This window comes from Melitaea cinxia, chromosome 5 (genome assembly GCF_905220565.1).
Source record: "Melitaea cinxia chromosome 5, ilMelCinx1.1, whole genome shotgun sequence".
NCBI classification, from domain to species: domain Eukaryota; kingdom Metazoa; phylum Arthropoda; class Insecta; order Lepidoptera; family Nymphalidae; genus Melitaea; species Melitaea cinxia.
The window spans coordinates 12851460-12866231 of NC_059398.1; the positions used below are offsets into that span (position 1 = coordinate 12851460).

The window sequence follows — 14772 nt, forward strand, 5'->3', positions numbered from 1 at the left end:
TTTGCCATTTAACAACTAATTTACGGGTCCATTGCATAAACAAAAATAAATTGGATTCGGATATTTAAAAAATAAATGAATAATTAATCTCCAATGTATAGTTATTAAACATTCAAGTGCAAAATGTCGAAGCCCTTAATCGTGTTTATTTATTTTTTATCTCCCATTACACTGTAATCTGTCGCCACACGAATATTTGTCAGTGGATAGGTTGGAGTTCTATTTGGCATGCTCGGTACGGGACCTGTGTCACATCCTACATTACTTTACAACTTAACTTGGGGTATCTTCCATTTCAATCAACGAGTTGCAGTGTTTTCCTCCATCAAAATATTGGCCACGCTGTTTGGATGGTGGTTCTTTTCTTGCACATATTTGTATGGAAGAGTATTTCCTGTTTGACTGTTGTCATGTGCAAGTTGTGATGTAGTTGCTCTCTTGTCACGAAGTAGGCGGCACCAGTTATCATTCTCAATATTTTGTTTTGGGATTGTTACAGGTTTTTAATGTTGGATTGGGAAGCTGTCCCCCAGAGTTGTATTTCGTAGGTACAAATTAGTTTAAGGATCGTTTTGTAGAGATGAAACTTGCTGATTAGCGACAGTTGTGACCGGCGACCCTTCAACCAATAGAGCACACGTAGTTGTAGCCCTTTTTGTTTTTCTTAATTGTTGAAAATATTATTATATTTTGATCCATAGTGAAGTTTATTCAACCTTCTGTTAAATGTTTAAATTATTGTACGAAAGTACTCTATGTAAATCGATATATTGATCTAATTGTAAGCCACAAATAAAGTTAAACAAATCAAAATCAAAGCAATCTTGTGTGTTAACCTGTATGTATAGTTTTTTTTTTCTTTATCCTATGTATCATAATCCTTTCGCACAATTGAATGTTGTATTTCAGCAATTGTACACCTAAATGTTATGTACTTTAATAAAACACAATTTATTCAAAAACATGTATTTTTAATTTCACTAGTATAAATTGACTATTTTCATATCGCTACTTAGATTTGTGTGAATTTCAAAGACCAAGCATTTTTTGATCTAACAGTGGCTTTATCGGGTAGCGTTATAAAAGCTGCGCCGCTACTTATTTTCCACTGAAAAATGAAATGTATTTCAAAATTTAAGGTTTATTTTGTAACAATGTCAAAACTCATTAAAGTAATAAGGAATTCTAATCAATATATTAAAACAAATGAAATTTAATACAATCTTATTGACACTACTCTTAACATTGCAATACTATTTATTTATTGAAAATACTTGACCTAAATTACTCACCTTCAAATATTCTTGATTACCGAGCATCTTGACTTTATAAATGCCTGAATGAAGATAAGGTGCTATATTGGCTACTTTTAATATATTATTTTCAGGCCATTGAAGGAATATAGCATAAATTGCTTTTATGGTATCAAATCTATGTGGTACAGAAGATGTTCGATGAGCATTGTATTCAGCTTTGGTGCAAGTGTACCATACATTGTCATTGATAGTATCGTTTTGATGGTTCCAAGGAGAAGTTCCATATATGGCCTCTCCGTTAACGTCCAACCACTCACCGAGAGCTAATAGTCTCTCTTGAAATATTGGTGCAATTGTACCTTCTTTTGTTGGTCCTATGTTTATGAGAGCGTTACCTGAAATTATTTTTAAAGAAATATAACTATATCTTTTAAAGTTACTTAAAATTTTGTTTTAGAGTTTGACAATAATTGTTATAAAAAAACCATGGCATAAGGTTCCTATACTTTTAGTTAATAATGATTTTATCACATAATTCAAGAAAAAAAATTACATGTAACAAATAATAATTCTATGTAACAAATAATAATTACTACATTGAAATAATTTGTAGTTAAAAGTTCAAACTCACTTAGATTAGTAGTATATTAGTATTGTTTAGTTTTGGCTTATCAGTAAATAATTGAATGGTTCAGACAAATAATATTTGTGGTCATTGACCAAACTGTATGTTTAATTTATTTATCTCAAAAATATTATCTTGCCTCTAAATGTAAAAACAATAAACTGAACTGCTTTATTTATATACATACAAGTATTACATTTTTTTGTGATGTATAAATACTTGTATGTGTATGTATATATAAGTATATATATTGGTATGGATTACCTGATTATTTGTATTTTATTTTATTATCTCTATTATATTATAAACCTTATTTTGACCATCTACTTAAAAAAAGTTCTGAACCTAATATTGGCTGGTATATAAGACTGTATATCTTTAAGGCTTTCCCCCTTTAACTTAATTAATATATTTTACAAAGTTGTGCAATAAATCTATAATATAAAAATGAGTCGCTGAATGTGTTGCTAAGCGCAAAACTCGAAAACGGTTGGACCGATTTCGCTAATTCTTTTTTTAAAATATTCCTTGAAGTACGAGGATGGTTCTTACGGAGAGAAAAATTCTAAAAAAAAAAAATTAATTTCCTGAAAAAGTCTAAAAACAACACTTTTCTATACTCCCATACAAAAAATTTGTGATAATACTTAAAAGTCAATTTGAACTTTAATACCATACGATAAAGTTTGTGTTAGGCGATACGAAGTTCGCAGGGTCAGCTAGTATGAAATAAATTTTACCTCCACAACTGACTGTAGACACCACTTCTTTTAGCAACTGGTTGACAGAGAGTATTTCATTCAATGCCATGTTTCTCCTGTAACCCCATGACTTTGAATCGATAGTAAAAGCATTCTCCCACTTGTGGTTTTGCAATTTGCCTACAATTCATAATTATATAGTCATTAACAATTATTTTTAAGAGTGTTGTTATTAAATATTCAGTCAAGTTTATACTTGCCAGGATTATATCTATCAGCGCAATTATAAAAGTCTCCATGGTGGCAAGGAATTCCAATACCCCATCTATCATTGACAACAACTTCATCCTTTACTGGGCTATCGTTATACAGCCAAGCAAGCAAATCGGTTGAGTTCCAGTACACATCTAAAGCCTCCCAATCCCCATCAGACCAAATTACAGAAGGTTCATAATCATAAATAATCTGTTTCAAATCAGGCCACAGTTTTATCTTTGGATACTCTTTGGTTAAAAATGCATTTTTCTTGTCTTCTAAGTATATGGGATTAAACCATTCATATAGTGAGTGATATACACCAAACTTCATATCATTTTTGCGCACAGCTTGGGCCAGTTCTCCAACTATATCACGTTTCGGACCAACCTCCTTAGCATTCCAACTAAAGGAGCGATGGGAAGGAAATAATGTAAATCCTTCATGATGTTTGCTTGTTAGGACAACATATCTAAAATAATATATTATTAAATAAACATAATAGAATAAAGATAGTAAAACAAGGAAAAAAATTGTCATCAAAGAATTACTAACTTGGCACCAGCTTTTTGAAATAAAGACGCCCAAGCATCAGGGTCGAAGAACTCTGCTGTGAACATTGGAGCAAATTCTTGATATGTAAATCCAGGTGGATAATTTTTATTCATAAAAGCTACTGTGTTATTGTTGCCCGCTAGAACAAAATATTAATATTACTACACTTAAAGTTATTGTAAAACACACTCCAGGATAGATTGTGTATATCCAATATATATTTTTAAATTTTTATTACTTACCTTTCCAGTTACTCCAGAACCATTCTGATCCGAAACTCGGTACTGAATATACTCCCCAATGTAAAAAGATTCCAATTTTAGCTGTGTCGTACCATTCAGGCAAGGGACGAGTATCCAAGTCTTTCCATGTGGGTGCATATCTCTTTGTTATTTTAGATTCAGTATAATCAAAATCATTTTGATCGAATTTTTTAGCAGTCGTTATACTTATTATAAAAAATAACATAAACATACTCATTTTGTTTTCAACCCAAGGTACTAAGAATAATTATGTTACATGGGAAAAACTAAATACTTCCATTAAATTTTCAGCATAAACTGCGAAATAAATAATATAACAATAAATATTATATTTAATTTAAAGCGCGAAAAGCTCGGACTATGATTCTTAGTCCGAGGCGAAAGGCTGATTTTATTTGGACATGGTAATTGACCAATGGTACAAGATTATAGTGAACCATAGAGTAGAATAAATATTAAAAGGAATACTGAACAATATATAGGTAATACATTAAGAAATTGAAAGTTTGTAATTATTCTAATTGAAATTTAAATATATTTTATTACTATAACACATTGCGTTATATTTTTTCGTTAAAGTAATTTAGCGCAATATAAATATAGGTCTCTACATGTGTACTGACCTATCTACCTAATATATATATGCAAGTTTCGGGCCACTCGGCTTTTTCAATATACCTAATTGATGGATTTTTTTTCTTTCACTGGTTCGTTATTTGAGTTGAGATTATAAAAAAAAATATGTAAAAAAATTGGCGTTCGACGAGTTCGTGTATTGCAGTAGCGCCAGTAGCCCAATACGTATTGCACACCGCCGAAAATCATTTTCTTAGGTATAAATAAAATATGCCGAAAAAATATATATAATATACAATATATATATATATATATATATATATATATATATATATATATTGTTTGATATTGAATGATAATTGAGTAAAGGAATAAAATAATTTATCAATTAAATATATGGATAAAACACGGTCGCCCAAAACTTTTGCATGCCACCGTACCAATATAAGATACCACGTCAATATACAAAAGTCTTTATTTTCTTTTTAATAATAACTAAAGCCTTGTAGTGATAAAATTACTAAAGGCTATTATAAATTTATTAATGAATGTCTTTGTATTTACCTACAATTTACATGTTTGTGTTGTATATCAACCATAACAATAAATTTAAGATAAAAGGGGCATTTATAATTTAAAACATCACTGTAGAATGGGTCCGACAATCAATGGAATTGTTACTAAACTTAATACAAAGAAACTAAAACTTTAATAAATTTAAAACTTACGTGTTTGGACAAGTGATTATACAATATTATAATGCGTTTGTGAAAAATAATATATAGGTAGGTACTTACTACAATTACGTTATTAAAGTGACTTCGAAAAATAAGGTCAACGTTATCACTCGTTATGAAGTAGAAGAGGTACTGAGTAAAATACAACAACAACAGTATCTTATAGGTTTAAATAGTGTAGATAACTAAATAAAACGCTTTTTATAGAATCAGCGATCATATAATTTTATTACGCAAAACTATAATTAAATGAATACGGTTGATTGCACTAATTTTTAAAATAACGAACGTGAAAATTTTAATAATAATATTTAATGTTACGGTATGTTGTGTGAATTTTGTGATACTTTCAACGTTTTTCTTTTTTTGACTAACAAAGTATACCTATTTCTATAAAAAAATTGTTAACTAGATTAATGTGCGAAAATTTAAGTGTATCGCATATTTTTTTAAAATAATATAACTATTCTAATTACTTCTTATTCAAATATACAGGTGAGTCTTCATAAAGTGCACATATCAAAATCGGAAAAAACTACACCCTATTTCATCGATGAAAAAAATTTCAAAAAAAATAAAAAAAGTATATTTGATTTTTAATGAATATTTTAAAAAATTTAGTAGCAGCTGCTAGTCCTATTTAAATAAATCGGTGTAACTTTTAAACTAAATGTCTTATCACAATGGAGTAAATTTTATAATGTTTGCTAACAATAAATAGGCTATGCTCATGAAGTAAAAATATCCTAGAAAATTAGTGCTATAAATTTAGAATAATGAAGAATTTGATGAAAATCTGTTTTTTTTTCTCGTCATTTTTACAATAATGTTAAAAAAATTTAAAACATCGTCCTAATTACCCTACTTTTTTTTAATTTTGAGTTATTATAAATGGTATTAACATTCTTAAAGTAAAAATTGCACAATCATTACTCAGATACAAAATTTTAAATCAGCGTTTAAAAAAAGCAGTTAACACAGTTAAACACCGGCGTAGGAATAAAACAAAAGTATGTATCTACATAAATCATTTATTATTCTTAGGAAATTAACATCAAATAGCCTTGCCATTAAGCTTATCATTTTGACCTAATGCATCAATTGTCCAAAATGACCACCCCGTTGTTGCAAACACATTGTAGCGCGAAGCACACTTTGCTGCGTTGCCCTACGAATCATTTCGGGATCATTTCTGATTTCTTTGCAACACGCAAAACTCTTCTTTGATCCTCCAAATGGATGGATGTCCTGCCTATTATGCGCTGATTGTCAGGTCTTTTCTAAATGAAAATTATCCGCACCGCTGGATCAGTCGACAAGGACTTGTTGGGTGGCCGGCGCGTTCCTCCGATCTTACCCCTTTACATTATTTTTTTATGGGGAAAAATGAAGCAAATGGAAATTAAAAATCTTAATCCACCACGCTGCTTCAATGTGGGTTGGCGGATATATTCCCTACTATTAGTAACGATTACTATCAGGTGTACATGATAACAACCGAGACCGACGGCTTAACGTGCTCTCCGAAGCACAGTGGGCAGACCCACAAGGACTGCACAAACACCCAGACTATGGCAAACACCTGTATGGCCAATACAAATGTGTGTCATGTGCGGGGATCGAACCCGCAACCGCCAGCGCAACCGGCACAATCCATGGCTGGCGGCGGCCTACGTGAATAATTACGTGAATTTCGAAATTTATTGTTTTCAAATTACTCGTTAGATCTTAAAACAACGAAGCAAGTAAATTTTTGGGCGAGGTCATCTATCTCATTTTTTATAATATGAGATATGTGTGGTGTAGACCGCTCTTTATGGTGCGTGTGCCGTGTCGGCAGCGCCTAAACACCCCCCCGACTATCGGGAGCTGAGAAGTTAGTTCTCATCGGAGACATAAACCATCTGCCGTACATCGACAGGGATAACCTGTTCGAAATGCGGTATTGTAGACCAACCCTTATAACGACTATTTCGTGCGAGTTGTCGTGCACGCATCGTAACCCCAAAGACATCGCCTTTGCCATCAGTGAGGTTTACAAGACCGTGTACAGCTCAAGCACAAAGATCCGATCTGTAGCCGAAGTATGTATCCGAGCTGTATCCGAGCTGTAGGAAGGGACCGAACCCTATACCTGGTATTTACGCAAGAGGAGAAGATATTGCTGACTGACCAGGGATACGGGTCCGGTAAGGGATCGTGCGTCTTAACCATCTATGAGGCGCAGGGCCAGACCTATGAAGACGTCATCGTCCTCCAGGCAAATACAAGGAGGCTCAAGATCCACGACAGCGTTTCGCAAGCTGTAGTCGCGGTGACTAGATACACCAACACCTGTGTCTATTACACCGACGACCGTAACGACGCAATTGGTCGCTTTGTGGCGAGGGCAGCGGAGACGACGGACAAGAAAATCCTTGAGCAAAGTCTCAAGATGGCCATTCACCATAGATATGCCGCCGTCATTGAGAGTGTGCTCGAAATGTTGAAAAATGTAGTGGTGTGAAGACATCATAATATTGTAAATATAAATTGTGCGTAGATCAAATTGTAATGTATGTAATAGAAACAATAAATGTAATAGTATAGGTATATGATAATGTAATTATAATGATAAGGCTTTATATATGTACTTAATAAGATAGGATGTTATAAATTAAAAAAAAAAGAGAAAATGGATAAAAAGACTTTCTAAGTACACAAAAAAGTGTCTGCTAAGAACAACATAGGTTAAGTGTACATTGTAAGTAGCAAATAAGTGTACATATATTGTAGTTAGCAAATAAGTGTAAATGTAATAAAAATAATAACTATAAAAAATTATGTGGTGTCATGCGACACCAGGTAGGAACGAAGTTCCTTCGGATAGTATAGAAGCAACACAATTTGAAAAAAAAATGTTGAATTTTATATATATTTTATAGTTTTTTAGATTTTTTATGTTTTGTTGTTTGGTTTTTAATTAAGTACATAAAAATATTTAGGAAATTTACGCCGAGTTGCACGAAAATAAATTAAAATTTAAGTAGTAATTAAACTAATTTAATCGCAAGAATTGTATGAAATTCTTGCGATACCCTGTCATACCCTGTTGTGCGTTAAAATAAAACAAAATCATACGCTAATAACTGTTTATGGCACACTTACAACTAAACAATTCAAAAATGTAAAAATGAGATAAAATGAGATCTTTTATTTGCTTAGATACATGTTACGCACTAAACGCCGACGATTTGGGGGTTCGATTCCCGCTCGGGTTGGGTATTTTCATTTGTACAAATATTTCTTTTCGGTTTAGATGTTTGTCCTTGTGGATCTCCCCACCGTACCTCGGAGAGCACCATAAGTTGTCATATATTGATTGTTATCATATACAGCTGATAGCGATCGTTACTCGAAGTAGGGAATATATCCGGCAACCCGCAGTAGAGTAGCGTGTGGATTAAGCTCCGAGAGAGCTTTTTCCTACATAGAGTAAGAGGCCTATGGCCAGCTGTGGGACGTTACAAGCGGATTCGGGATATGTTCCGCAATTTAATGGGTTGTATTTCTATCATAAGGTGATTCTGGGTTGAAAAGTATGTTTTATTTCTTGTCTCAACCTATCCACAAACCAAAAGTACATCATGATTAGTTTATTGATTATTTTTTGATGAATAAAACATCTATCTATACAAGCATCAGCGAAAACATTAACATTTTAACTGATTTGTCCGAACGGGTTATTTTAGATTATACATATAATTCCTTATTATAAGAAAAAAATCTTATTTTAATACACGCCTTAAAGTTTTAAACAAAAAAAAAACTATTCTGTGTGACAATTTAAATATGAATGACATATTTGTGTAATGAAAATTATAACACAAAGTAATAAAGTACTGACTATACAAAGTTAATAATACACAACAATAAAGTTAACATAGTAAAATATAAAAAAAAATATTATCTAAATATGATATGGATAGGTATCACAAATTTCAATACAGTGTAAAATATAATTAAATATTCAAGTAACAGCAATATAGCATGTGAACTAATGAATACGTTTTTAGTCATGATAAATAATTAATTCATACAAAACCACAAATATCAACATGACTCACAGCTGTTATTTATTGTCAGTTATATATGTTGCTGTCAAAACTCTTAACCAGTCAAAAGCACTATTGACTAGCAAAATCAGTCAGAAGTACTTTTGACCGTTTGCATTAGTCAATAATACTTTTGACTACAATAACAGTTTAAAAGTACTTTTGACTAAATGATTCCATCAAAAATGGTTTTGACTGGTTGTATCAGTCAAAACTCTTAAAAATTTAAAGTGGTCGATAAAAATAACGACAAACGCACATATAAACTTTTATATTACTCATTATTAGTGGAGAACGTGCTGATATTAGAACAAAAATGAGTGACTACGAAAAGAAAGAAGGCTTTTTGCAAAGAATTTTAGCAATTGAAGATATGAAAGATAGTAATTTCAATGTGATGACAAAAGAAAAATTTAAAAAGTTTGCAATGGATGTGGAAGACGCGAAATTTAATGAAAACGAATCACCATTACAGTACAGTAGACTACAACGCTTTAACACATTGAAGTTTGTGGTATAAAATTACAAACACAGAACCTGTCAAATATTTTTGCCGGCTGAGGAAATCTACGACATTATTGATGCTGCTCATATTTCTAAAGGGCATGGTGATCGCGATAGACTTAAGAATGAAACGGTAAAAAAGTACGCTAATATTACAAAAGAAATGATTAATATATATTTATCAATGTGCGAAGTATGCCAAAGGAAGAATAGCAAGAAAAGAATGGGTCAGGTTTAGAAACCGATCCTGCACACTGAAATGAACAGCCGCTGCCAAATCGATCTGATTGACATGCAGTCGCAAGAAGATTGTGGGCATAAATTTATTATGGTTTATCAGGATCATTTGACTAAATTTATTCACATCTAACGAGTTAATAGTGCTTTTGACTGACGCTTTTTTGCAGTTAAAAATACTTTTGACGGAGAGCGTCAGTCAAAAGTATTTTAACCGCGAATTTGCAGTCAAAAGTACTAATAACCAATAATTTTCAGTCAAAACCACTTTTGACCAACTTGTCCAGTCAAAAGTACTGTTGACTGATTTCGCTAGTCAATAGTACTTTTGACGGTTAAGAGTTCTGACTGCAACATATATATTATAAGCTAGCGACCTCTGTCTGTCCATATTTTTTTACATAAGTAATCACCAATGTATCACCAATGTATAAGTATTATTCCGATTGGTTCAGTAGTTTTCGCAGTATAACTGAACAAAAAATAAACCAGCTCTCCATTTATTTGTGTAGATATTTTAAAATCAATTGTCATAAAAAATTAAAATGTAAAAGAACATAAAATAAAAATGGTATGTATTTAATTTACACAATTAAAATAATAATATCTAACTGACAGTTTTTAAAAAAAAGTTCACATATTATTATATATATTTTGGCAGTTAACAATCAATAAATTTTGTTTATTAATTGTTATCTGTCGAACTACAGGCTGGAGCAACAACAGGGTTGTTTGAGTCCTTATTCTATTTCTTACATGGAAAGAAGGCAACTCACCAGCAGTCAAATGTTTAAAATCAAATATAATATTATAATAATGAAACATGGTACAAATAATGTTCATTATTAAAGATTGTATTTTGTTGGTAGTATTCTATCATTTTCAATTACTTCTAAGTTAAAGATATTATATACAACAAAAACTAATGAATATACTTACTCTTTACAGCATTACACAATTTAAAATATTATTTACAATACATACTGTATAAGTTTTCAATAATATTTTAAAGAACAAATGTGATACAATGTTTTTCTTCACACTTTGTACACTATTTTACATTTTTAAATGATTAATAAATAATATCATTATGATAAAATAAAAAATACTACAAGATTTATAAACAATCTTAAAGTTGACTAGAAATACTAAATAAAAAGTAGTAAGATTTTAAGTGTAATATTTAAATAAATAAAACTATAAATGATAGTTTATATGGCACAAATTATAAATATTTTAATACAATTTACACATTTTATTCACATCCCTGGAACATCAGTCGTACAGTTTGTTTAATTTGTAATGTTATAATTGTCACTTTTGTCCACTTCCACTGGAAGTGGCTGACACTGCTATTGTTCATCAACTTTGAAAGTAGAGTAATGGCAAGCTCCACTGATAATTATCTCACTTATACCAGTTGTTGGAGGAGTTTGCGGTGTAGACAAAGGTTCTATACTAGCAATCGTGCTCATAATAGGAGTTGTGTATAACTTTCCATTGTGTATTGTCGAGGAATGTGATTGACTTGTAGGCGTAGTAAAAACTGTACATGTAGAACCCTGCTCCGATCGAAGTTCATTGATTAAGCCCATTTTAACTTCAAATATTGCATCCTGTATTTTTTTCTTTGCAACTAGCAAATTTTTCTCCCCTTTAAGCGATCTTAGTTCATTAGCTACATATTCACCAAAGACTGTAAATTCATCTCTGTTCAAGGCTGTAGTAGGATAAACGATCTCAGGCTTGAAGGAGTGCAGAAGTTCAGTACGGGCAATTTTAGGCTGTGGAGAAAAATTATCAAGTTTACAATCATTGACTGAGTTTTCAGCATTTGTTTGAAAAGAGCCATTAATTTCTGACTGGTCTTCCTGAAATTGAGAAAAATAATATTAAGGTAATAAATTCGATTGGTACACAAATTTATTTACTTTCAAGTATAAATTCTGTTTTTATTCCTATTTCTACTTAAAGAGTTACAAAGGCTTACCGATTGTAGCACTCTATATGGTTTGTTTGAGTCTTTCATAAAGTGCAAATATTCATAGGCGTACCAATTGCTAACGTATCTATTGTTGGGTCCTTCTGAATTAGCCCGAGCTTCTCGAGCCGACTCTCTGTTGTATTGAGTGCGTAAATGTTGTATCTTTTTGGTCGCGTCGAAAACTGATATCCTTAATATTTCAGCAATACCACGCAATTCCTCTTTTCGTTTTTGTTTATCTCTGCGAGTATCACAGAGCGAAGGATTCCATAAATTAGCATTTACTTGAAGTAGTTCAATCAGTTTCAGTGTCTTGTCCTTAGACCACTCATAGTTATTGTACTCCTTTGACCACTCCATGCCAAAACTCAAAAAACTTTTCGACCAATGAGACAACAATTCCATATAAACATTGGATTTAAAGCAAAACCGAAAGCAGCATTTGACGATCAATCGTTAGATTATACAGTAAACTACGTGTTGTCAATCCGATATGCGACGCCGACTCGTCACTCGACGCACCGTTTGTCGATTGATTAGTTGAGCCATAGTTGAATTAGTTGAGCATTCGATTTAGTGTTGCCACTTGAATAAATCGCTGAAAATTATGAATCTATTCGCGTTAAGAAAATAGTAGCTCATCGCTCATCAAAACTTCAGATATTTGTTAACTGTAAATTTTTAAATGTTTACTTTTTGCCTTTATAATTAGAATAATTTTTGATCTTAAATTACGTCACACGAATTTCTCGATTTTTGGGACCCTCTCCAGTCCTCGTCACAAATGGTCAGATATAAGAGGCCAGAGACCTAGTATGACGTTACATAGTTTTGAAGTTTACAACAACGATAAGTTCTTATTTATTGTGTGATGAAAGTATTTCTGGGTCGTAGGTGAAGAAGTTTAATTAGGTGTTTCAAAAACAGACCATGCATTGTTTGTTGGTAATTGACCTATATTTGTACTATTTATAATCTTAATTTAGGAGCTGTGCTCTAGTTGGTCGAGCTCATTTCATTTTTTCCTGTTATTTATATGGAACTTAACCACTCTAGTGACACGACATCTGCCTTCTCCTTTATTTACTCTGTTCATGGTCTTCTCAATCTACCAAGCGCTTTTCTTATTCTTATCTTTCAACAAATTGTCTGGTCTTATTAAGTGACCAAACATTTTGTCTATCATCTCTGTTCGGTCAATTACCGAGCATTTAGATGTTGCTCAGCAAAACAACATCGCACACGCATGGCGCGCGCTAAATAATATAAGCCAATAGGCAACTTGCATATTTTACCGTGTCTTTAATCGGATCCGCTCATTAACATTCATAACATTAACATCAATAACATTTAAATTTAATAAACATTTTGAACCTATTGTTCTTTTGGAACTAAGTTCCTTACGGCAAGCTTAACATTTGGCTGGGCGAGCGAACAGAAAAAAATGTGATACTAAAACCGTAAGAAAAATATATAACGGAAGTGACGTAATATCAGTCACACGACTGTATAATATGACGTTTGTAAAACTAAAATATTACTAGTAAACTTTTTTTAAATTATTTATGTATTTTTATACTGTCGACAAAAATAAATAGACATGGTTTTTTATTTCACTTAATAGTTTGAATTATTATTATTATTATAATTTTGTTTGATTTATTTTATATTACGGTATTTGTTATTTTCTAAAATACTAAATTTTCTAAATACTTTTATGTTCTTAATTCAAAACCAATCAACAAAATTAAAAAAAAAAATCAAGAACTAGAAAATACTTATAAAATTAAACATTTTTTTTTTCAAATTTTACTATCCGAAGGTACTTCGTTCCGACCTGGTGTCCCATGACTCCACATAATTTTTAATTTAACATTTAAACATAAAACATTTCGCTGAGGCTCAGGTACCCTACACTATTACTGAGCTATCTAGCTATCTGATCTATACTATTACTAAGCGTAACGGGACAATGAGTGTAACGCAATGAGTCATCCTTTTTCGTGCATGCCGCCGGCTTTCATCGATTTATTAGACGTTGTCACGTCAAAATAGTTGACAAATTGGAACAGGTGTAAGTTCGTTAAGATGTTAGACAGGGTTATCCTTTATTACAACCTTTAGTACTTACATACAAACCATGGAGTATTTAGCGTTGTTGGTGAAAAAATATTTTTAAACGATACGCAGATGACATTGCAGCCTTACCTTCTAACGTAAAATAAAGTCCAATTCGAAAAAAAATTTAGTCCATAAAAGAACTCAATGAAAATTGTTTATTATGTGTGTTAAATTAATAAAAAAAAAAAAAAAAAAAAAAATGGTAGGGGCAGCAACGCTACACCTCTGGCTATATGAGTTTGTAGTCAGAGGTTGGTCAAGGAGGAAAGTGATTCTTTGGCTGCTTATAAGAGGTAGAGCTAGTATGACTTCCCGTACTTGCCTTTCCTAAGTACATACTTATCCGGACTAATATTTTATTTATTTATTTTATTTTATACTTTATTGTACACCACAAATATATTACAAACAAAGCATAAAGATAGTTACAGACAGTGAAGTACAATGGGCGGACTTATGGCTAATTAGCCATTTCTTCCAGGCAACCCATATTTTGCTCTAACCTTGGCCTTATCAAGATTAACTTTATCTTGTATAACTTGTATTAAGCTTTCTAATGCTTGCTTTGTTTAAGTTTCGCTGTTTTATACATTAATTGAATCAGCTCAAATAATTCATTGAATTAGGGTCGCAAACGGCAAATCGAATAATAGTAATAATAAGCGCTTCACACTCAACAGCCCCCAGAGAATTTTCTTCTGTGTCGGGGGTCTGGAAACACAATACACAAGTACAAACGCCCAGACCACTACAAACATCTGTATGGCCAATACAAATGTTTGTCATTAGTGGAGATCAAACCCGCGAGCGCAAGAGCAACAGACAAAGCCGTGACCGCTGCGCCAACGCGTCGTCAATTAAGTG

The 14772-nt window shown here is 32.0% G+C and overlaps 2 protein-coding genes across 2 annotated transcripts; both read right to left on the reverse strand.

The window, feature by feature from the left end:
* Positions 1 to 950: 950 nt before the first annotated feature.
* LOC123653624 (tissue alpha-L-fucosidase) lies at positions 951 to 3887 on the reverse strand. The gene is made up of 6 exons (XM_045589619.1): positions 3635 to 3887; positions 3393 to 3531; positions 2843 to 3309; positions 2622 to 2762; positions 1293 to 1651; positions 951 to 1108 (listed from the first exon to the last, which is right to left on the reverse strand). Exons 1-6 carry the CDS (start codon positions 3870 to 3872, stop codon positions 1013 to 1015), a joined length of 1440 nt encoding a protein of 479 aa, XP_045445575.1. The 5' UTR covers positions 3873 to 3887; the 3' UTR covers positions 951 to 1012.
* A 7120-nt stretch (positions 3888 to 11007) lies between these two features.
* Positions 11008 to 12316, reverse strand: LOC123654062. Its single transcript, XM_045590021.1, has 2 exons — positions 11768 to 12316; positions 11008 to 11645 (listed from the first exon to the last, which is right to left on the reverse strand). The coding sequence occupies exons 1-2, from the start codon at positions 12190 to 12192 to the stop codon at positions 11156 to 11158; spliced, it is 915 nt and encodes a 304-aa protein (XP_045445977.1). The 5' UTR covers positions 12193 to 12316; the 3' UTR covers positions 11008 to 11155.
* Between the last annotated feature and the right edge of the window lie 2456 nt (positions 12317 to 14772).